Source organism: Dendropsophus ebraccatus, chromosome 9 (assembly GCF_027789765.1).
Source record: "Dendropsophus ebraccatus isolate aDenEbr1 chromosome 9, aDenEbr1.pat, whole genome shotgun sequence".
Classification (NCBI taxonomy): Eukaryota; Metazoa; Chordata; class Amphibia; order Anura; family Hylidae; genus Dendropsophus; species Dendropsophus ebraccatus.
In genome coordinates, this window is record NC_091462.1 from 116,035,911 (window position 1) to 116,059,917 (window position 24,007).

At 44.6% G+C, this 24,007-nt stretch overlaps 2 protein-coding genes across 10 annotated transcripts in view; both read left to right on the forward strand.

Moving 5' to 3' along the window:
* The window catches only part of LOC138801627 (interferon-induced very large GTPase 1-like), an 80,579-nt gene that overhangs the window by 18,774 nt on the left and 37,798 nt on the right, over window positions 1-24,007 (forward strand). For all 9 annotated transcript variants that reach the window (XM_069984651.1, XM_069984646.1, XM_069984647.1 and 6 more), the window contains exons 4-6: window positions 18,596-18,679; window positions 21,982-22,071; window positions 22,280-22,405. In XM_069984651.1, the coding sequence (XP_069840752.1) occupies window positions 18,596-18,679; window positions 21,982-22,071; window positions 22,280-22,405 (300 nt within the window). The remainder of the gene's footprint in view (window positions 1-18,595; window positions 18,680-21,981; window positions 22,072-22,279; window positions 22,406-24,007) is intronic.
* On the forward strand, window positions 5,967-9,590 carry LOC138801628 (interferon-induced very large GTPase 1-like). The gene has a single exon (XM_069984655.1). It carries the CDS (start codon window positions 5,970-5,972, stop codon window positions 9,588-9,590), a length of 3,621 nt encoding a protein of 1,206 aa, XP_069840756.1. The 5' UTR covers window positions 5,967-5,969.

Genomic DNA, 24,007 nt, shown 5'->3' on the forward strand with positions numbered 1-24,007 from the left:
TATTTTTCCTAAAAGTAGAGACCTGACAAACTAAAAAATAGCCACCTTACATTCACAACCTTACAAGCACCATATTCTGTCATCAGGTCAAACCCACCTACATTGCAGAAGTTTATACTGAGATAGTAACAGAAAGGGGTAGTAGTATGATGATGGAGGGGTAGGATATTGATGAAGGGGTAGTAGTATGATGATGGAGGGGTAGGATATTGATGAAGGGGTAGTAGTATGATGATGGAGGGGCAGGAGAATGATGATACTGTGACCTGATAGTGGGATGTATAATATTCTGGGGACCTGATACTGGGGTGTGTAATATACTGGGGACTTAATACTTGGGTGTGTAATATACTGGGGACTTAATACTGGGTTGTGTAATATACTGGAGACCTGATACTAGGGTGTATACTTGGACCTGATATTGGGGTGTGTAATATACTGGGGACCTGATACTGGGGTGTATAATATACTGGGACCTAATATTGGAGTGTGTAATATACTGGGGACCTGATATTGGGGTGTATAATATACTGGGACCTAATTTTGGGGTGTGTAATATACTGGGGATTTAATACTGGGGTGTGTAATATACTGGGGACCTGATACTGGGGTGTATAATATACTGGGACCTGATATTGGGGTGTGTAATATACTGGGGACCTGATACTGGGGTGTATAATATACTGGGACCTAATATTGGGGTGTGTAATATACTGGGGACCTGATATTGGGGTGTATAATATACTGGGACCTGATTTTGGGTGTGTAATATACTGGTGACCTGATACTGGGGTGTATAATATACCGGGCTCCTGATATTTTTTTCATTCTAGTTCTAATGTATATTTTGTCCCTTGAAGGCATGTGTAAATGAAATATTCAAAAATTAGAACAAAAAATACAATAGGTTTCTGCAAGACACATTAGAACTCTGGTTGTATACCGTCGGTATAAAAAAGATCAGCCTGTCAATCATTCAATTTTCGGCATGGACAGCAGTTGACGTTGGTGGAACAGCGGCAAATATTCGTATAATGCACTGTCTTCACAACTCCCAGTGACTTGGTATAATGCTCTCTCTCTGCAGTGCCCAGTGAGTTATTAGGTTTGACACTCTCTTCTCTGCTCTCAGTGACTTCCTATAATGTACACACAGCACTTAGTGACTTGTGATACTGGACAGTAGCTGCACTGCTCTTATATCATCTCCTCTTCTTATATCTATCATCTCCTCTCTGTCCATATATGGCTCTGTTAGTCTCTCCTCTCTGTCCCTATATCTCTTAGTGTCTCCTCTCCTCTCTGTCCCTATATCGCTCTGTTAGTTTCTATCATCATCTCTATGTCCATATATCGCTATTAGTCTCTCCTCTCTGTCCCTATATCTCTCTTAGTCTCTCCTCTCCTCTCTGTCCCTATATCGCTGTTAGTCTCCCCTCTCTGTCCCTATATCACTGTTAGTCTCTCCTCTCCGGCCCTGTATCACTCTGTTAGTCTCTCCCTGCTCTCTGTCCCTAAATCGCTCTGTTAGTCTCTTCGCTCTGTCAGTATATCTCTGTTAGTCTCTTATTTCTGTCCCTATATCGCTGTTAGTCCCTCCTCTCTTTCCCTATATCGCTCTGTTAGTCCCTCCTTTCTGTCCCTATATCGCTCTGTTAGTCCCTCCTCTACTCTCTGTCCCTATATCGCTCTTTTAGTCTCTCCTCTCTGTCTCTATATCGCTCTGTTAGTCTCTCCTCTCTGTCCCTATATCAGTCTGTTAGTCTCTCCTCTCTGTCTCTATATCGCTCTGTTAGTCTCTCCTCTCTGTCCCTATATTGCTCTGTTAGGCTCTCCTCTCTGTCCCTATATCTCTCTGCTAGTCTCTCCTCTCTGTCCCTATATTTCTCTGTTAGTCTCTCCCTGCTCTCCTCTCTGTCCCTATATCACTCTGTTAGCTTCTCCTCTCTGTCCCTATATCGCTGTTAGTCTCTCCTTGCTCTGCTGCCATCCTGCTCTCCCCTCTACACACAGCTGACTTGCCACCTCTGTTACTGAACCGCCTTATATAGAGGGGGAGGTGCTGACATCACAGAGGGGCCTGCAGCTGATTGGACGGGCGCTAAGGATTATGGATAATCCCTTGCTTACACCAAATGACAGTACTGTAAGGTAACATGTGCGACCTCCTTGTTTAGCAAATTTTAAATTGAATGAATCGCTGTAAATTCGTTTAGTAGCATGAAGTGAACTGAGAGCACAAATCACAGTGAATCATAATTCGCCAGATTCACTTTGCTTATCTCTAGTCATGACCTCAGGGCTGGTGCCTGTTATGAAAAGTAACTTCCCAGTCTCTGCAAGTACATCCTCCGTCCTCATGAGGCTTTGTTCAAGGAGCCTAGGTCTCCTTCTTTGCAATCATCTGTGCATTGTGTTGTAAGGAGATCTCTGTCTCAAGTAACCGAGAAATTCAAGATGTAACACAGGAAGTGTAAGGGGTGAGGTGTTGCCATGTGCTCAGGAGATGGAGAGAGTCTGAAAAAACCTGGCCTGTGTACCTGCAAGCTGAGCCAGCCTGCCCACTGTAGATTATCTGGAGAGGCAAATCAAGGTTTCCCTCTCTCACCCCCCATAAAGCTGAGGACAGCTGTGCTGTGTGAAAATTCCAACGTAACCACTGCTGTACTTCCACATTACTGCAATGTCATCTTGTAGTGTCCCATTACGTGTTTTTTTCTTTTCTTCTTCTTACACTTTGGTAGGAGTGTATCTCCCTAGTGTCACAGGTTAGGACAGGTGGCCGCTGTTCCTTACTCTAACCACTAGATGTCACACTCTCACAGCACAGCTGCAGATAACACTAGGTCTAGCTACACACACTTCCCTTCCCTTTAGTGACAACTTCCCTTTAGTTATAGGGCAGTTAGCTCCACAGTGCCAGCAAGCTGCTCTCTACTGACAGACGCTCAGCTTAGTAGGAAGGTTTCTACAGGCCAGCTCCACCCAGAGCAGAGACCTGGCACTTGTACTAGCTAAGTATGATGGAAACCTGACACTATGGGGCAGAAGGTGAGATAACTGGGACTCATCCATACGTGAGCACGAGGATTTTTTCAAACACTTCTTCAACAGTTCACCACATCCTGACAGAGTACAAAGTACATTAGGCAAGGGGCTCTCCTATCTGGTCCCTATCTCCTGTTACTTTTTCTTCTATCAACTCACCTATCTACCCGTTGGAGTATTATTGCTCATTATTTTTTAAGAAACCTTATTCAAGTAAAGTCTTAGAATATATAAATAAAAATATATTATGGTACTGTGTTAGCCAGAAAAATCCATATTGTGGTAAATACCTGTGATAAAAGTATTTTAGGAGTGATACCTTTATTGGCCAACAAAAAAATAGTTAGAATTGTGAGCTTTCTGGATTCAAAAGATTCCTTTCGTTAGACAAGTTCACAAATGAATGACTTAAAGAAACAGCGCAACATTTTAGGGATGCTACAAGCAAGAAAGGAGACATCTGTGAAATATCAAGTAAAGTCTGAAAGTTGCTTAAAGTTTTTAATCTCTCTTCCCCTGCACTTGCACTTACACCTCGAACATCACTTTAGTCTAAACCAAGTTTCGGTTGCCATATGTCCGAGGGTGGGTGTTACCACTCCTGGCCACCATGACAAGTAGCCTCCAAAACACCAGAACCCACCAGCAGGCCCAACATCACTTCCTGCAACCCAGACCACAGCAATCTCCCCTCCGCACAGCAGAAACAGCTAGTATAACCCCTTCATTGCTGCTGCTGTGTCGTGCATTTCGGTTTACGTAGCACCTTACACACCAAGTACATCAGTAACCCTTTTCTTCCCTCTACATTTCATCTATAGTATTGCACTGTGTAAATCGTTCTCAATGCACATCAACTGCATCAATGCATCAACTTATGCGGTTCACTTGCACTTGTGTCATGGCATAGCAAGGACTAAGTGATGTGCTGTGTGTGGCAAGGCAAGGAATGAGAGATAGCTGTGCACCATGGAGGGGGCTTTCAGGGGCTCAGTAACAACAGTAATATCATCTGTTACCACTCTAAAGTGTTCATCTAACAAAGTCAGGCCGGTTATGGCACCTATTATAGATGAGTTGCACATTTCTCAGTTTCAATGGTTCCTTTAGGTATGTTTTGCCTTTTTATGGCATGCACCATCCCTCAGGTCATTGTAGTGATATAGTTGAGCTGGTATAAATTACTGCCACATAAGTCTACTGTGTGGATCTGATTGGCTATGAAGCCCTATTGGTAGCTACAGAAGCCCATGGACTTAGGGTGGTATTACACGGGCCGATGGGGGCCCGATAATACCTGTAAACGAGCGCCGATCTGCTAGATCGGTACTCATTTACTGGGCCTATTACACGGCCCGATAATCGTTTAACAAGGGCTGCATGGACATCGTTACCGATGTCTTTGCGGCCCTTGTTTGAACTATATACTTTACCTATCCATGGTCCAGGGCTGCTCCTGCGGTCGGCTTCTCCCCGAGTCCCACGCGCTCTAGCTTCAGAGCGGCAGTCCCGCGGCAGTCCAGGCCTGTGATTGGCTGAGCGGCCTGTCAGCTGACAGGCCAATCTGAAGCTAGAGCGCGCGGGACTCGGAGAAGAAGACCGCAGGAGCAGCCCTGGAGCGTGGATAGGTAATATATATCGTCAGTCGCTGGCCGCGCACCGCTATTACACGTAGCGGAGTGCGGTCGGCGCCCGACAAATATAGGTTATAACCTTACTTTAGCGTCTCAAAGGTGTCTCAACAATGCTCTGGTGTCTGATGCCCTATACTTCACATGTTCTGTTTATAGATGTTATTTTCATCGATAAAATTATTAAATAAAACAAAAGCTATATGTGTATTTTTTTTTTCATTTAGGTGCTACACGTTCTCTTGATGACCTTCTGGTAATCCTTGGACTAGAGACTTATAAAACCACAAAGCTCACACTTTCCAGTCTTCTGAGTATTGGATCAGAAACATGTAAGAAGATTAAGCCTCATCCATTGAACAATGTTCCCTGGTATTTCTTGCAAAAGCTTATTGCACTGAATAAAACTGCTCGCTATATACAAGAGGATGAAGATGAAGAAGATGAAGAAGATGAAGAAGAAAGTCTTACAAACTCAGTGAACCCCCTGGACGTTGTGTGCGCTCTCCTGCATTGTTCAGATCACCTCCTGCAGAGACACATCTTATTAAAGATGTCCATGTGCCAGTTTGCTGTGCCCCTTCTTCTTCCTTCTGGTGATGGATCTGACTGCACCCATCTGCTCTGGGCAATGAAGGATATTGTGAACAGCTGGAGACCACAAAGTATGAGGGAAAGTAAAGGGTCTGTAGAAGACTATGTGGTCAATATTTCCATGCCAATATTCTCCTTTGTCCGGGTAGGAGAATATAGTTTATCAAAATCCAATATCCTGAACCAGATCCTAAGTGCAGAAGGACAGCTTCATGATTATTTTGTGCACGGGAACATGAGTGGTGGAGATGTTGAAAGAATCATCTCAGATGGATTGGTGGAAATCTCCTGGTACTTTCCATCTGGTGGTGACTCTGATCTGTTTCCTGATCCTCTAACCATCGCCAACCTACGCGGAGACATTCTACATCACCGAAAGCAAGTCAGCTTCCTGACTAAGATCTCAGCGACAGTCTATATATTCATTGGGAATTTGGATCAAGTGGACACAGTATTATCAGAGGTTGACATCTCCAGTAACAAAATATTTTTCATTATCAACATAACGTCTAATGATATTACAGGGAGGCATGAAAGATTCCTGGAGAAGCTATCACGTGATGGTCGTAGTAACTATTTGTTCACTATAACAAGTAAAGAAAAACAAATACAGGAGTATTTATTAAAGCTCTTTCCTGATGAAAATGTGAAAAAAAAATTGTATTGTTGAAACAAAAGACATGTCAAGACCGAAAGATGGTAAAATCCTTACGAAAGTATATAAGAAATAGCCTAGCCAAAGAAAAGAGGTGCAGTCCTCTAGATGATAGTTCACGAGTTGCCTCTGATATTGGAATAACTGTGGATGAGAACTCAGAAGTATGTGTGAGGACAAAGCGACTCGCCCAAGAGATCACTACATATATCAAAGGTGTGAAAGATTATAAGAAGACAAACATGAAGCTTCAAGGAGATCTCTGGTCCCGATTATCAAGAAATGAGATGGAAATGTGCCGAATGAAGGATCAAGGCAACAGATCTGGAGAAGAATACAGGTCACATTTATTTACAGAAAATCTAGATCTGCGCAGAAAACAATATCGAGAGACAATGCCCAACAATTTCCGGATATTTTTAGAAGCTCTCATGAATCTCTCTCCGGAGGAAAAAGTGTACTTTTTAAATTGGATGCGTTTTTATCTTGATTCAGAATCCAAAAACATTTTAACATTTTATGGTAATAGCCATGGTCAAGTCTTATCCGACAGTAGTTTAGGAATTGAACATTTTCTGCGTGAACTCGTACAATCTTATGAGGCTGAATGCTCAATGGTAAAAAATAAAGAGAGTCAGATAACTGAGAAGAAGTTTAATAACCTTCCAGGAATAGCTGCTGACCTCCTGTTGGATGGGTTCCCACTGGAGCTGATTGATGGAGATGCCTCCAACATTCCCTTACAGTGGATAACTGATGTCCTGACTGAGCTGGATGAGAAGACTGGAGGACGATGTAGGATGAGAGTGATAACTGTGCTGGGAGTACAGAGTACGGGGAAGTCCACCCTCCTGAACACCATGTTTGGTCTACAGTTCCCTGTGGCCAGTGGGCGATGCACACGAGGAGCCTTCATGACTCTTATTAATGTTCAAAAGCATTTTCAGGAAGAACTAGGCTGTAATTTTATACTAGTGATTGACACTGAAGGATTGAAAGCTCCTGAACTGTCTTCACTTGATGATAGTAATGAACATGACAATGAATTGGCTACATTAGTGGTTGGGTTAAGTGACATCACCATAGTCAATATGGCCATGGAAAACACCACAGAGATGAAAGATATTTTACAAATTGTGGTCCATGCATTTCTGAGAATGAGACATGTTGGAAAGAGACCCAATTGTCAGTTTGTCCACCAGAATGTAAGTAATGTGTCTGCCCAGGAACAAAATATGACAGGGAAAAAAATACTTTTGGAACAATTGGATGAAGTGACTAAAGTCGCAGGAAGAATGGAAAGTAATTCTAAATTCACTAAATTTAGTGAAATTATTGACTATGATCTTGAGAAGCACAATTGGTACATCCCAGGCTTGTGGCACGGACTACCCCCAATGGCTCAAGTTAGTCTAGGATACAGCGAAAACATTCATAAACTGAAGACATATTTGTTGGAATTTCTAAAACAAAAAACTATTTCTGACTGTTGTAACATTAAAGAATTTATAGAATGGATAAAGAGTTTGTGGAACGCTGTGAAGCATGAAAAATTCCTCTTTAGTTTTAGGAGCAGTTTAGTGGCTGATGCATATAACCAGTTGTGTATCATGTTCTCAAACCTGGAGTGGCAATGTCGTAAGGCTGCACACAGCTGGATGACGGAAGCCGAGAATGAGATAAAGAACCACTTAGCCGCCCAACAAGAAGGTGACATAAGAACAAGACTGATCAATGAAATACAACAGATTCTCGATGTAGAAGCAAAGAAAATGGAAAACTGTATAGAAGAATATTTTAAGGAGGGAGAAAAGCATATAAAACTTGTAGAAAAGTTCAAACAGGATTTCATGAACTCAGTGCATCAACTGAAACGTGAGCTACAGTTTGACTTACAAAACAAGTGTGAGGAAGTTATCCAAATTGAAAAAGATAAAAATAAACTAAGAAGCATTCAAGGAAATTACCAGAAAATGATTGAGGAGCAAGTCAGTAAACTCATGAAAAAACACAAAGGTGATCAATCTAAACTGAGCACCGTAGAGCTGGAGTCCGAGTTTGAGGCCATGTGGCAGGAAACTTTACAAGGGTTCAATGTGAGGATGATCGAGAAAAAGAACATCGGCCAAATGATGCTGGAACATCTGAGGATCGACATGGAGAATAAACCGGGCTACATCAACGAGAAGCTCATTAACCTGAAGGATCTAGATAAATACCAGGACAAGAGATTTGAAATGAAAATTAAATATCTAGAAGGAACAAATTTCTATAAAATCATAAAGAGATTTTCTGTTGAGTACTGGGGTGAAGTAGCTGATGTGGCAGAAACAATTGTAGATCGGTGTTATAGATACATTAACAAGAAGCTATTCACAAAACAGGATTACCATAAAATGTTCTGTCAGCAACTACTGGACATCATCAATGAAGGTCTCAGGGATAAAGCTGTGGAAAAATATGAACTCAAACCATTATTTGAACTGGAAATAAAATTACTTGCATTAGGGAAGGCGGCTCCCTTGTTCCAGAAGATGCATGAAGACTTTATCCACAAAAATGACCCAAGAAGTTATCTTGAGGGACTGAAAGTCGATTACTTAAACACCTTCAAACAAGTCTATGGAGAGAAGGATGAAGCCAAAACCAGGGCTCAGAGGTTCAGTGATCTGTGTCTGCAGCCAGCGCTGTGTGATTACGTCAATTCCAGCCTCGGAAAAGACATTGTTGATGAGATCCTGACAGGTGATGGCTCAATCACATATGGAAGCAGAACTTTCTTCCAATCGGTTTTGTTAACTAATCTGCTTGAAGAAAAAAAATTTTCTGATTATGTACAGTACTGTCTTCAGTATGAGATCTTTACTGTGAATTGGATAACAAAGTACATAACCGCCCGCTACCAGGACCGGGGGCGTCTGGATCCCTTGATCACAGCAGCTGTAACCAGAATAACAAAGAAAGTAAGACACCTTCTTGTAAACCAGTCATTTCTCCAGAATGCAGAATTAGGACAAAGCCTGAAGAGGTTCTGTGAGATCCTGAGGAAAGACTTAGTGATCTCACAGAACAACATGAGTGTGGTCACATTTGAGAACTCCTCTGGCGGAGAACAGTTCTTCCGGTATCTCCTGTCCTTCCTACCGGATGTTCAAAACAAGGTCAGAAGTAAGTTTCAGTCTATGAATATTGAAGAGTTACTCTCCAGGGTCACTGTAAAGCCTCAAGAAGAATTGTTTAAAAAGGTGTTTGGATGTGGGAAGCAGTGTCCATTCTGTAAGGTCCCCTGTGAGGCCGGAGGTGCTGACCACAAAGAGCACTTTGCTACTATACACCGACCCCAGGGCTTAGGGACATACAAAGATGATATAACACGAGTTCTTAGTCATGAGGTTTGTACAACAGAAGTGGTGACTAATACACAGTTTAAGTGCTTGGCCACAAAGTGGGAATTACGCCATTACAAAGAATACAGAAAAGTTTACCCAGACTGGAAAATCCAGCCTGATCCAAGCATCGAGGCCTCTGTGTACTGGAAGTATATCTTCAAGGAGTTTAATAAGCAGTTTGCAGAAAAATACAAAGCAAAAGAAGCTAAATTACCAGGAGACTGGTATAAAATAACAAAGGAACAAGCAGCGCAAAGTCTATCAACAATATAATAGTACAGTAGAGAAAAGTAAGATAATCCTTTGGAATGACCCTGAGTTCTCTGGCAAAATCTCGCAGGAGGTTGTGTGAACAAGGGGTGGGCACAAAAGGAGGTCGTTGGATGATTGATATATGAAGGGGGCATGTTGTGGACTGCCTTGTATGTCATGGTCAACAATTTAAAATCAATTTGTTGGGCAATAGGGAGCCAGTGAGGGGATTGGCAGAGGGGAGAGGCAGAGGCAAAGCGAGGGAAGAGATGGATTAGTCGGGCAGCAGAGTTAAGGATCGACTGTAGGGGAGCGAGGGAGTTAGATGGAAGGCTTGAGAGGAGGATGTTACAGTAGTCCAAGGAGGAGATAATGAGGGCATCTACCAGCTGAGAAGTGTTGTACAAGCACTAAAATGCTAGAGTGCTCGACAGGGAGAGGCGCCAGTAACTGACCTCTCTGCCTGTCAATCATCCTCTCAGAGCGCGCTGACAGGCAGAGAGCGGTGAATAGACATAGAGGGGGGGGGGGGGGGGCTGCCCAGATGACTACCTCCCGCCTCTGCCTGCTGCACGCCTAATACAGTGATGCAGGGAACCATATCAGCCCCTTGGTTCCCTTGAATTTACTTCATCTCCCTGTATTGTGAATATTTACTAAATGTGCTCAGTAATAGATATAAACTGTTTTTGTCTGTGTTAGTGTACTTTAGTGTACTTAGATTGTGGGTTTTTTCAATGCAGAAATCCAGATAATTCCAGAGGGTTCACTTACTTTTCTTACAACCAAGCCTTCTAAATTGTCATGAACATGCCCCTCTCTGACTCTACAAAGTGAGTGCAAATATAACAGGATAAATAGTAGTTCGCAGGTCAATCTCACCCACTTTCCTCATTTATGGGGTACTCTGGAGTAAAATGCTTTTAAATCAGCTGCTTACAGAACGTTATACAGCAGCAGAGGGGACATTCTCAGACTGGTAAGAATACTCCACTTCCTGCAGGACTTACAGCAGCTGATAACTACTGGAAAGCTTACAATTTTTTCTAAGTAGAAGCAATTTACAAATCTATATAACTTCCTGATACTGGCTGATAACATGTTTTCCTCCAGAGTACCCGTTTAACCCCTTAACGACACAGGGCGTACATTTACGCCCTCAATGCCTGGGACTTAACGCAGATGATCTTTCTGATCATCAGCTCGCGCCCGCATCAGAGCTTCCCATAGCCCACAGTGAAGCAAGCGGCCGGTGCACTGACAGGACTTTCTGTGGCCGGAATTCACTGAATTCCGGCCGCAGAAAACTGACATGACAGTTTTATCCGGCGCCGCATGGGATCCCAGCCGGAGCATATACAATGTGTGTGGGCTCCGGCCGGGATCCCATTAAAAATAAGGCTATGTTACACACCACAAAACTACGGCCGTAGTTTCACGTAGTGTGAACATAGCCTAAAAGTGTAAATCACTCCCCCTTCCCATTTCATACATAAAACACATAGAAAGTAATAAAGTTAATTAACATATTATATACCGTAGCGTGTGTAATCATCCGATTTATTAAAATAAAACAATACTTTTCCTGCACAGTGAACAGAGTGAACAAAAAGCGGTAAAAAATTCAGAGATTGTTTTTTTTAATGACCTTTTATGTATAAAAAAAATTTATAAGCAATTAATATGTTTGATCTAGAAAAAAATGTTACTAATAAAAACTAGAGATCATGACGCAAAAAATGACACCCCGTACAAACCTGTAGGTAAAAAAATAAAAGCACTATGGGAGTAACAATACGGCCATTTTAAATCTACCTATTTGCAAAAAAAAGTTTTACTGCTAATAAAAATAGTAAAACGTTAGAAAACCTAGTAACCGTGCATATCGCTGTGTTCACACCGACCTATAGAATAAAGGAAAAATGCCACTTTTACTGTAAAGTGTATTACGTAAACATGGACCCCCCCCCCCCCCCAAAAAAAAAAGTCAGAATCTCATTCTTTGACCCAAATTCACCCCATAAATGATATTTTGGGGGTTCCGTCATTCATTTTATGGCAGATTGAAAGATATCATTACAAAGTACACCTGTTCCTGAAAACAACAAGCCCTCACATAGCCCTGTAGGTGGAAAAATAAAAGAGTTATGGGTCTTAGAAAGGGAGGAGGAAAAAACGAAAACGCAAAAGTGACAATTGCCCCGATCCTTAAGGCCATTTCAGGCCCAGTCCTTAAGGGGTTAAGGCTACAAATTGAACACAACAGTACCACAAAGAGTTCACAAACACAGGAAGAACAACACTGCCGCCACTTACTGAATGAGTAAAAAGTCCTAACACCACACAGTCAACAGATGTGTGCAAGCAACAACTTACACTCTGCAGTACCTGTAGCTTCAATTGTGCACAGCTATTTTTGTGTAGTCAGGGCCGGCTCCAGGTTTTTGTGGGCCCTGGGGTGACAAAACCTCAGCGGGCCCCTCCTCCATCCACTATACATCCATCAACCACACACTATGCACAAGCGCTTTAGATACCACTCACATATACACAAACACACATTATTGACACAGACACTGAGTGATACACACTCACTCACTGACACACACTCACACTGACAGACGGATACAAAAAACTGACTGCCTAACACACTGACACACAGCAGTTACAGCTCAGTCTTCTCCCTCTTCCTCTCTGTCGCGCTGCTCTCCACACTGTAAATTTGAGGACCTTTGGGTCATGTGATCAGGTCCTTTAGCCTTTGCTCAATCTGTGTGCAGGTCCTGCTCCGTATCCTGTGTCTTCTGATGTTCAGTCTTCACTACAGTGAGCGGGCTGAACATTAAAACACCGGGCCCCTTTCCATCTTTGGGCCCTGGCACTTGCCCGGGTAAGCCATGTGCTATTGTAGTACATAGTCGTTTCCATTACCTTAGTGGTCTGTCCCGTCTTCGCAGCAGATCACATACTGTATCACGCTCCTCTCTGCTATGCCATGACATAGTGCCGCTGAATGAGCACTGAACTACCTGGCTTGGGGATGATGCTATACATGCTGGACAATGCTGTAGCATTACATAGATCAGTACTTGAATTCTAATGATGATTCTATTCTCCATTGTCAAATAAAAAACTGTAGAAAAAAAAAAATACAAAAAATAATCATTTTTGGTATCGCTGTCTGAAATTGTCAGAGCTGGCATGGTAAATAGTGTAAATTAACAAAAAAAAAAACCTGCTGATTTGTGGTCGCATCATACATCAGAAAAAGAGATGAAAAAGTCCCATCTAAACCAAAATCTTACCGATAAAAAGGGATGATGGGGCAAAAAATAAGCCCTAATGCAGCCCAATAGACAAAAGAAAACATGATGGGTTTAGGACAGAGCAATGTTAGGCATATGAATAAAAAATATATATTATGTATCATTGTAATCGCCCTGACCCACAGGATACAGATAACTGGTCACTTTTATGTTCTCACAACATCTTTTTTTAACGTAAAAAACGTCCATCTTTTGATAAAGACGGACGTTTTTTTACATAAAAAAGACATTGTGGTAACATAGCCTTACAGTAACTTGCATGGTGTAAGAACTAAATCTCCCAGAGTTTGTTTTTTCAGTTTCACCCGACAAATAATTATCTATTTATAGTAAAATGAAAAGACTTATGAGAAAGTACAATTGGTCCCGCAAAAAACAAGCCCTCATATGGCTCCATACATAGAAAAATATGAGTTATGGGTTTCAGGAAAAAATGAAAACTCAAAAGTGAATGTAAACCCAGACACAAAGATGTTAAAGGTGTAAATGTCAAGTCTTCCAGTACTTATCAGCTGCTGCATGTCCTGCAGGAAGTAGTGTATTCTCTCCAGTCTGACACAGTGCTCACTGCTGCCACCTCTGTCCATGTCAGGAACTGTCCAGAGCAGGAGAGGTTTTCTATGGGGATTTGCTGCTGCTCTGGACAGTTCCTGACATGGACAGAGGTGGCAGCAGAGAGCACTGTGTTAGACTGAAGAGAATACACCACTTCCAGCAGGACATGCAGAAGCTGATAAGTACTGGAAGACTGGAGAGATTTAAATAGAAGTAATTTACAAATCTATATAACTTTCTGAAACCAATTGATTAATACAGAACCACTCTTGTCTCCAGTTTGGGTGCAGGTTCTGTATCTCAGTTCCATTGAAGTAAATGGAGCTTAATTGTAAACTACACCTGACCTGGGGACAAGAGCGGTACTGTCTCTTGAAGAAAGTGGCCATGTTTTTGTAGCTGGATAATCCCTTTAACCCTCTCCCCCACTGCACAGTAAATTAACGTCGCTGCAGCCTATGCCTGATGCTACAGCGGCGTAAATTTACTCTGCAGGATGACACAGGCGTAGAAGCTGTGCCTGTGTCATCTGTGGCGGGTCCCAGCTATTAGTGATAGCCAGGGACCCGCCGCAACTCTCAGCACCGGAACCGCGCTCCGGTTCTGAGAGTTAACCCTATAGATGCTGCGGTCAGCACGACTGCAGCATCTATAGGGCTCCTGACAGAGAATTCTCCTTCTACAGTGGGAGAATTCTCCTTCACAGAGGGAGAATTCTCTGTCCGGTGTCCATCGGGGCTCTGCGAAGTGATCCTGGCGGGAGGGAAGGCAGGGCATGCGCCAGGGGGAGGGAAGGCAGGGCACGCACCGGGAGGAGGGAGGGAAGGCAGGGCACGCACCGGGGGAGGGAGGGAAGGCAGGGCACGCGGCCATGCGCTCTGCCCCTCCCCTGTCCCCTGCCGCTGTCACAAGATTGTGCGGGGATCGATGTTTTTAGGTCTGGTCCTAAATAATCAGCCGATGACACAATGATTGGCTGATCGTTTTCTCTATTCCACCGAGCGATAATCAGCCGAATCAGCCCGATTCAGGCGATTATCGATCCCGTGGAATAGGGCCCTTACCTGTCCGCACCACAATTATCATTAGATGATTAATATGTATTGTTTTTGGTAAAGGTGCGTTTACACAGAGAGATTTATCTGACAGATATTTGAAGCCAAAGCCATGAACAGACTATAAATAGAGAACAGGTCATACAGGTAAAGACTGAGATTTCTCCTCAAATCCATTCCTGGATTTGGCTTCTAAAATCTGTCAGATAAATCTCTCTGTGTAAACGCACCATAATCTGCAATAATATAATAAAGTAAATAAAGTTCTTGTTGTTCTTATTTACATTTGGAAGAGAAAACAATGACCTGTGCTGTATCGTTTATCTAAATGCGTCACTAATAAATACTATTATGCGGAGAAAAGTATCAGTAGTGTTTTTGTGTATTTAAAGAAGAAATTTTTAGATTCTGGTAAATATGTAATGTGTGTTATTTAAGTGAATGGCCCCCTTCCCCATGTTTCCCACCCCCACCCCCGCTCGACCGCGGACCCGAAAGTATCAACCCCGGCCGCCATCTTGGGACGATCACGTCATCTTTAGGAGGCCGGCCTGACTGCTCCAGCCCTCCCTTATGCCAGCCCCTCTCCAGCGCGTCATCAGCTGCTCATTCACTAAGCATAACAGAAGATGTCTGGGGCTTCTGTTATGTTCAGCCAATCACGGCTGAGCAGCTGATGACGCGCTGGAGGGGGGCTGGCATAAGGGAGGGCTGGAGCCAGGCGGTATTAGCTGGGGCAACCAGGCGGCATTAGCTGGGGCAGCCAGGCGGCATTAGCTGGGGCAGCCAGGCGGCATTAGCTGGGGCAACCAGGCGGCATTAGCTGGGGCAACCAGGCGGCATTAGCTGGGGCAGCCAGGCGGCATTAGCTGGGGCAGCCAGGCGGCATTAGCTGGGGCAGCCAGGCGGCATTAGCTGGGGCAACCAGGCGGCATTAGCTGGGGCAGCCAGGCGGCATTAGCTGGGGCAGCCAGGCGGCATTAGCTGGGGCAGCCAGGCGGCATTAGCTGGGGCAGCCAGGCGGTATTAGCTGGGGCAGCCAGGCGGCATTAGCTGGGGCAGCCAGGCGGCATTAGCTGGGGCAGTCAGGCGGTATTAGCTGGGGCAGCCAGGCGGTATTAGCCAGGTGAATAGACTTAACCAGTTCGAACGTCTTGGCTACAAACTGGACTAATCGTCCCCAAACCTGCTCTACCTCACACTTTATAATACTCAGGGAGCTATATGATTGGGCTTTACTTCTAATCACCTATAGGTTGGAGTATTACTGTGAGGTACTCTGGACAGGGATTGGATCTCAGTCAGTTTCACAGAACAGTGGCAGACACAGAAAATTACATACAAACAGTCACAATTACAGTTAACCCTTAATCAGGGGCGTAACTAGAACTCATGGGACCCTATGAATCCTGTATAGCCCCCCCCCCCCCCCATACTCACATGACCCTGCGTAGTCTCATGGCATTCCCTATTCCCAGATCCCCAGAGCAAGACAGGGACAGGGAGCTGGGAGAAAGGAGTGCCAGGGGACCGTGCCGGTTCATGTGAGTATGTGCATGGGGGGCCCTTGTGCCAGCCAGTGGGTGCTGTGAGCCATAGCCACCATGGAGGCAGACCACATTTCACCAGGAGGGCCTGAGCCCCTATGCTGCATGGGCCCAATAGCAGTTGTGTGGTCTGCTACCATGGTAGCTACACCACTGCTCTTACTTCAGCTGTGCCATATAGTGCATACAGTATAAAGTGACATCTAGTGGTGGGAGTGCAGAATGCAGCCTTCAACCCCAGAGCATATACACATATTAGTACTGATGTACACACTTGCCAAACAGCAGAGTAACACCCTCTCTGGGATGCGGCAAGTACAGATGTAAAAGCTACGCTTCCATGGAGTACTACACTGATTGCAGAGCATTTTTTTTAAATTAGATATTCTGCTAGAAAGACCTTTTTTGTGGACTGTGTGGACAGAACCACCAGCTGTCACCTGGCACTGATTATGTGCAAAATGCATCATTGTAGTGTTTATCCAAGACGAGTCCTGGGATCCTTCCTTCTCCCATTGGTTTTCTATACTCATTGACAAAAAAAAACACATGAATAATCACTTCAAAACTTGTGCTGCGGTTCTGTCTGTGATTTGTGAGGATTACAGGTGAGGTCTGATCACACACTGGGTCTCACCATAAGAAGTTCTAAAGGTGCCTCCATACTGCCCTATAAAAGGCTCTGAGGCTTCTTTATGGTGGCCATAGATAGGGGGCTGCCATACAGTAGATAGGGGGTTGCCATAGAAAGGGAACAGCCATAGATAGGGGGCTGCCATAGATAGGGGACAGCCGTAGATAGGGGACAGCCATAGATAGGGGACAGCCGTAGATAAGGGACAGCCATAGATAGGGGACAGCCGTAGATAGGGGGCTGCCGTAGATAGGGGGCTGCCATAGATAGGGGGCTGCCGTAGATAGGGGGCTGCCATAGATGGGGGGCTGCCATAGATAGGAGACAGCCATAATTTGAGACAGTTGATGATTAAACTGCCTGCCAGATAGACCATTCTGACCAGGCTGATAGATCCTGGGGGCAATGGTTACATGAAGGCCCTAATGGTGAACAGGCTCCAGACAACCCACACACCAGTAGAGAGGATTGCTCTATCCAAGCATCTCCCACAGTCTCCATGTCCTCCATCCAGACACAGACGCCCCCTCCATTACGCCCCCTATCTCCGCCCTAACCATTTCCATGCACTCAGGAGGAGGAGATTGGGGTGTCACTGCGCCCATTATGTGTCTGGCCATTGATAGCAGCCACCGTCCCCTTCATATGCAGTTTTTTCTAGATTGGAACCATATACTTTTTTGGTGTTAATCCAGGGTTTTTTTTTATTTGTATCAGTCCTATAAATTACACCAGGTCCCATGCACAAAACATGCCCAGTATGGGACATATTCACAGCAACTTGATCTTTTAACGTTAGCTGTGACTGCATGCTGATCAGGGGGATAGCACCATAGTGACAGGTACCCTTTTAAAGGTTGGTGTTGAAGAAATCTACTTTGGCGCCAAATTCAAAATACACATATCATAGAAAGGACCGCACAGTGCTGCACAATAGGCATTTTTTAATTTATCACTGGAGGGTCACTTAATGTTATAATGCTGGGTAATGGTAAGTCCACACTAAGGAATTATCGCAGAGAACTCCCACGGATTCCACCACTCGTACACACTCACGCCCGCGCGCATCTCCGCTTGTGCCAGAGACTAAATTCTATGCACAGGCGGATTCCCCATCAGCCCAAACAATGAACCTGTTCATTTTCTGCGAGAATTCCTTAGTGTGGACATACCCTAAAAGTAATAATTAAAGGAGAACTCAAACTAGGACCCATATTTTACAAAAGTCCGGAAGGGAGTGCAGGCAGCAGCGCTGGAGCAGGGAGGTAAGTGTATATTATTGTTTTCCCCCACCCCCTCCCTTCCTCACTCTGCCCTGCAACTGCTGAAGGTTCCAGCCCCATGGCGGCAGGCACCTTCTCTCCTCCTCTCTTCTGCTGCTTGGCTCCAGAGCTGAAGAAAAGCTTCTGACCAATGTCACATGACCTCCAGAGCCAATCAGGAGAGGGGAAAGTGCAGGGACAACTGTAGTGATCCTGTGTGGCTGTGGTAGAACTACAACTCCCAGCATGCTCCTATGTGACTGTGGTAGAACCACAACTCCCAAAATGCACCTGTGTGGCTGTGGTAGAACAACTTGCAGCATGATCCTGTGTGGCTGTGGTAGAACTACAACTCCCAGCATGATCCTGTGTGGCTGTGGTAGAACTACAACTCCACCATCCTAACCCACCCCAAATGCTCCTCCACAGGACCAGAGAAAGATGAGTAGTATGATTCTCCACTTCACCTCCTCCTAATGGGCAGAGACAGTCCTGTGTCATCCTCCAGCTGCAGCGGCTCACCATGGACCAGATATAGCAGCAGCAGGGGGGGGGGGGGGGGCACCATTTGCCTTCTCTGCCTAGGGCACCGAAACTCCTTGTCCCAGCCCTGATCATTCTACCTCTGTCATCTCTTCTCTTTGTAGCCTGGTTTCAGAATTGGAAGATGAGCGAAGTCGGCCTGGGCCTCCTCATTGTCCTGTGTATTGTGCCCAAAGTCAACACTCAAGGTGAGGCCATATGTGTTACTATTGTGGATTCTAACCAGCTGTACTATCCATCCTCCTATGAATTGACCATGCCCATTTAGGTTTATCCAGGGTTACAAAAACATGTCTGCTCTCTTCCAGATACAACCTGACTATTGTCTCCAGGTCAGGTGCGGTTTGTAATTAAGCTCCTTTCACTTATAGGGAACTGAGATACAAAACCTGCACCCAAACTGAAGACAAGAGCGGTGCTGTCTCTAAAAGAAGAAAGCTGCCATGTTTTTCTAACACTGGATAATCCCTTTAACTACTTTCAGTTGGACAAAACAGTCACATATAAGAGGCGCCATATAGAAGTGTAATACAAGTCATACAAACAAGAACAGCGCAGTCCAGTGGTGTCCAAGGTGTTAAAGTCCTTATTATGATCTTTCCGAGCGCATGAAGATGCTCCAGCGCTGGAAACACACAGCATGTCAGGTGTAATGTTTCAGGCGCTGCCTCCTTCTTAAAAGGGTTATGAAATTGTGCTGCAAATATATGGACAATTATAAAGAGCCTATGCTTACCTCTCCACACTCCCCCAGAGTCCTCCTGCAGTGTGTCCAGTGTACTCCACTGGTCGCAGCCGCCACCTCTGAGATGAACTCATCTTGGGAGTGACAGCCTCAGCTGCAGCACTGTCCCATCTCAGTCAGTGATTGGCTGCAGGGATGTCCCATCTCAGTCAGTGATTGGCTGCAGGGTTGTCCCATCTCAGTCAGTGATTGGCTGCAGGGATGTCCCATCTCAGTCAGTGATTGGCTGCAGGGATGTTCCATCTCAGTCAGTGATTGGCTGCAGGGTTGTCCCATCTCAGTCAGTGATTGGCTGCAGGGATGTCCCATCTCAGTCAGTGATTGGCTGCAGGGTTGTCCCATCTCAGTCAGTGATTGGCTGCAGGGATGTCCCATCTCAGTCAGTGATTGGCTGCAGGGATGTTCCATCTCAGTCAGTGATTGGCTGCAGGGTTGTCCCATCTCAGTCAGTGAGTGACTCCAAGGCTGTCCCATCTCAGTCAGTGATTGGCTGCAGGGTTGTCCCATCTCCGTCAGTGATTGGCTGCAGGGCTGTTCCATCTCAGTCACCGAGTGGCGGCAGGGCTGTCCCATCTCCATCACTGATTGGCTGCCGGGCTGTCCCATCTCCGTCACTGATTGGCTGCAGGGCTGTTCCATTTCCATCACTGATTGGCTGCAGGGCTGTCCCATCTCAGTCAGTGAGTGACTCCAAGGCTGTCCCATCTCCGTCAGTGATTGGCTGCAGGGATGTCCCACGCTTAGGATGGGGAATAGATGCCGGACACCTAGGATGGGGAATGGATGCCGGACGCCTAGGATGGGGAATAGATGCCGGACGTCTAGGATGAGGAATGGATGCCGGACACCTAGGATGGGGAATGGATGCCGGACGCCTAGGATGGGGGCTAGACGCCTAGGATGGGGAATGGATGCCGGACGCCTAGGATAGGGGCTGGACACCTAGGATGGGGAATGGATGCCGGACGCCTAGGATGGGGGCTGGATGCCTAGGATGGGGGCCGGACACCTAGGATGGGGGCCGGACACCTAGGATTGGGGTTGGACGCCTAGGATGGGGGCCCGGACACCTAGGATTGGGGTCAGATGCCTAGGATTGGGGCTGGATGCCGGATGCCTAGGATTGGGGGCTGGATGCCTAGGATGGGGGCTGGATGCCAGATGCCTAGAATGGGGGCTGGATGCCGGACACCTAGGATTGGGGCCGGACGTCTAGGATGGGGGCTGGATACCGCGCGCCTAGGATGGGGGCTGGACGCCTAGAATGGGGACTGGATGCCGGACGCCTCGGATTTGGGCCAGACGCCTAGAATGCCGGACATCTAGGATGGGGTCCGGACACCTAGGATGGGGGGCTGGACGCGTAGGATGATACCTGTTACATTTAGGTGTGGTCACTGCACAATATATCAGGCAGAGCAAAGAAAATTCAAGAGTCAAAAAACAGGGAGGACCTCCTTTATAAGGGACTTTGCAGACTGCTCGACAAGTAACATAATACATCTTATTAACTGTATGTGCCCTGCCGTCAATGTACTGTAAGCAAGACAGTGTGACTGTGCGACAGAATGAGGGAACATGTGAGTTATGTGACCCACGGACATAATGCCCTGGTTACTAAATACTGCAGGAACAAACACAATAGTCATAGCAAAGCTATCCTTTCAGGTTATTGAAGTTGTGAGAGAATCCATGAAAGAAGAACACTGAGAAAAAATTAATACTGAAAAATTAGGCACAATGGACATTATAGTTGCAGTCTCTGATACTAGATGACCTGAATGATTATATTGTATATGACTGTTTCATTAATGTCTCAGTGGGTACAATCAAAGATTTAGGGCTTATAGAATAAGAACTGCTGTGTTTAGCTTAGAGAGGCCCAGAGGGGGTTTCATCACACTGTGGGTGGGCTCACCTCCAGAGTTTTAGGAAGCTTCATGGTGACCAGGAATAGACCGGTACCATGTGCGGGAATCGGGCTGCGGTTCAGAAAAAGGACCACAGCATCGACATCCCCGTGCTGACGCTGGTATATTAATGTAACGATCATACAGCGATGTACCTGTTGGTACATACGCTTTAATAGAGCTTACTTTTTCCATAATGCCTTATACTTTGCAGATGGAAAGAGATGGACAGAGTCTCATCACTGCACTTACTCCCTTCTAGAGTTCTGAGTGCAGCAAATAGTACAGAACTTCTGTCCCATACATTACCCAGAAAGGTTTCAGTGTATTCCTATAATGTGCAGCTGCAGTCAGTGTGAAGCTGCATCTCACAGGGTATAGTAGAGATTCTGCACACACCAGACACACACTATTTGTGGATCAGGGGGGTATGTAGACTGTGATCGCTCATCTACAACACTGCTGCACTCTGAAAATATTAGATTATTTCCTCAGTACAGCCTGTCGTCTGCCGGTGGTCTGCGTGAGAGTTACATGTCCCACCTGCAGCAATGAAGTGTAAGGGACTGAACAAATGATACAGCTACAGTAATGTTTGTATTCTTTATAGATTTGTGTCTGCCTGGCATTAGTATCTACTCTAAATACTATATGTTAGTTGTCTGCAATTTGCAGAGAAATGTCAGCATTACCGAGATTCATGGGAGATTTTACTGTATTTCTATACAAGCTTTACTCTCCAGAATACAGGTAAGCGGGCACTGCCAGAGCGGGGGTCACCCGGTATTCTTATATCTGTAGTCCTTCCCTCTGACCCATGTTCCTCTATCTGCAGAACCTGCACACAGCGGGGATCGGGGACACTGGTTTCTTCTGGCTGCATTACTGCTGGTTATCCTGCTGGGTGTCATCCTCTGCGTATTAGGTAAGAGCCTGATTATGTAGTATATGTAGTGGGTAATCTGAACCCTACCATACAGTGCTGTGATCCCATATTACCCACTATATGGATAGCAAGCCCCATGGACATTAATTATACAGGGCACAGGGCACTGTCCTTATACATGTTACATGTTATACTGAATAAAAGTTGATTTTATTTGTGGTTAATTTTGTGTCGTATCTGTTCACAGGTAGAAAACTATGGAAACGAATAAAAAAAGAAGAAATACGCTTTCTCCCTGCTTCTCCTCCAAAATACATATCCCTAAAAACGGATCCAAAACCTGAATGTTCTTGTGAAATCCTCCAAGGAGAAGGTGAGACCAAATGGTACATTTTTATTCTAATTTTTGCTTTGTATAATAGCCTTCCAATAAACCAATTACACTAGGATTATTTCACTTTGTATGTTCAATGTGGATGGCCCGGTGGTGGCTCAGTGGGTAGCACTAGGCACAATGCATGTATTTGTGCCCTTCTCTTAGAATAAGCCATAGTTGCAGTAAGCTTATCCAGCGCTAGGTTAGGTCATGTGGCATCATCAAGTTGGTTTAAAGTGTACCTGTCGTTTATTTGTATTTTTTTTGCAGAAATCAATAGTACAGGCGATTTTAAGAAACTTTGTAATTGGGTTTATTAGCCGGAAAAAATTTTTTTATCATGAAAAAGCAGTTTGAAGCTCTCCCCCCTGTCTTCATTGTTCTCTATGGAGGGGGGGGGGGGGGGGTGGAGGGAGATGAGGCACCAAAACAGGACAACAAAGAGTTAATTTACAGCTACATCACCGGCTATTTCCTCTGACAGTCAGCACTGACCTCTCTGACCTCTGAATACCGGTTTTCATACAGCTCCTGGCTGTGTAATCCTCTGTTCTCTGCTCTCTGATCCTCGCCCCTCCCCCCTCCTCTCTCCATAGAACAGACAGGATCCGTCTGATGCAACAAGACACAATTTCCTGATAATGAGCAGTGAATGAATAAAGAGGAGATGGGGACCTGGGAAATGGTTTTTTGAATGCAGATAATGGCATATTTGCCTAATAAACCCAATTACAAAGTTTCTTATAATCGCCTGGACTATTGATTTCTGCAAAAAAAAAATAAAATAAAAAATACGACAGTGACACTTTAACCCTTTGAGGACCAGGCCCAAAATGACCCAGTGGACCGCGCAAATTTTGATCTTAGTGTTTCCGTTTTTCCCTCCTCCCCTTCTAAGAGCTCTAGCACTCTCAGTTTTCTATCTACAGGCCATGTAAGTGCTTGTTTTTTACAGGAATAGTTGTACTTTGTAATGGCGTCATTCATTTTACCATAACATGTATGATGGAATCCAAATATATTATTTATGAAGATATAAATTGGTGAAATCGCAAAAAACAATGCAATATGGTAACGTTTGGGGGGTTCCTGTGTCTACGTAATGCACTATATGGTAAAAGCGACATGATACCATTACTCTATAGGTCAGTACGAACACAACCATATGCAGGTTTACGCAGATTCTCTAATGTTATATATATATTTTTTAAATGAAATCCTTTTTTTTGGCAATTAATTATAAATAAAATGGGACTATTGTGACGCTTATAACGGTTTTATTTTTTCACCTACGGGGCTGTATGTGGTGTCATTTTTTCCGCCATGATCTCTAGTTTTTATTAATACCAAATTTGTGAAGATCGGACGTTTTGATCACTTTTTTTATTAATTTTTTTATATATATAATGTAACATAAAATCGGTAATCCGCGCACTTTTTTCCCTCTTTTCGTGTACGCCGTTTACCGTTCGCAATGACACTTGTTATATTTTAATAGATCGGACAATTACGCACGCTACAGTATATTATATGTTTATCTATTTATTTATTTTTATATGTTTTATTTATATAATGGGAAAGGGGGGTGATTTCAACTTT

Excerpts from the sequence above, each read along its gene's own strand:
- LOC138801628 (XM_069984655.1), top strand. The coding sequence starts at position 5,970 with ATGGTAAAATCCTTACGAAAGTATATAAGAAATAGCCTAGCCAAAGAA.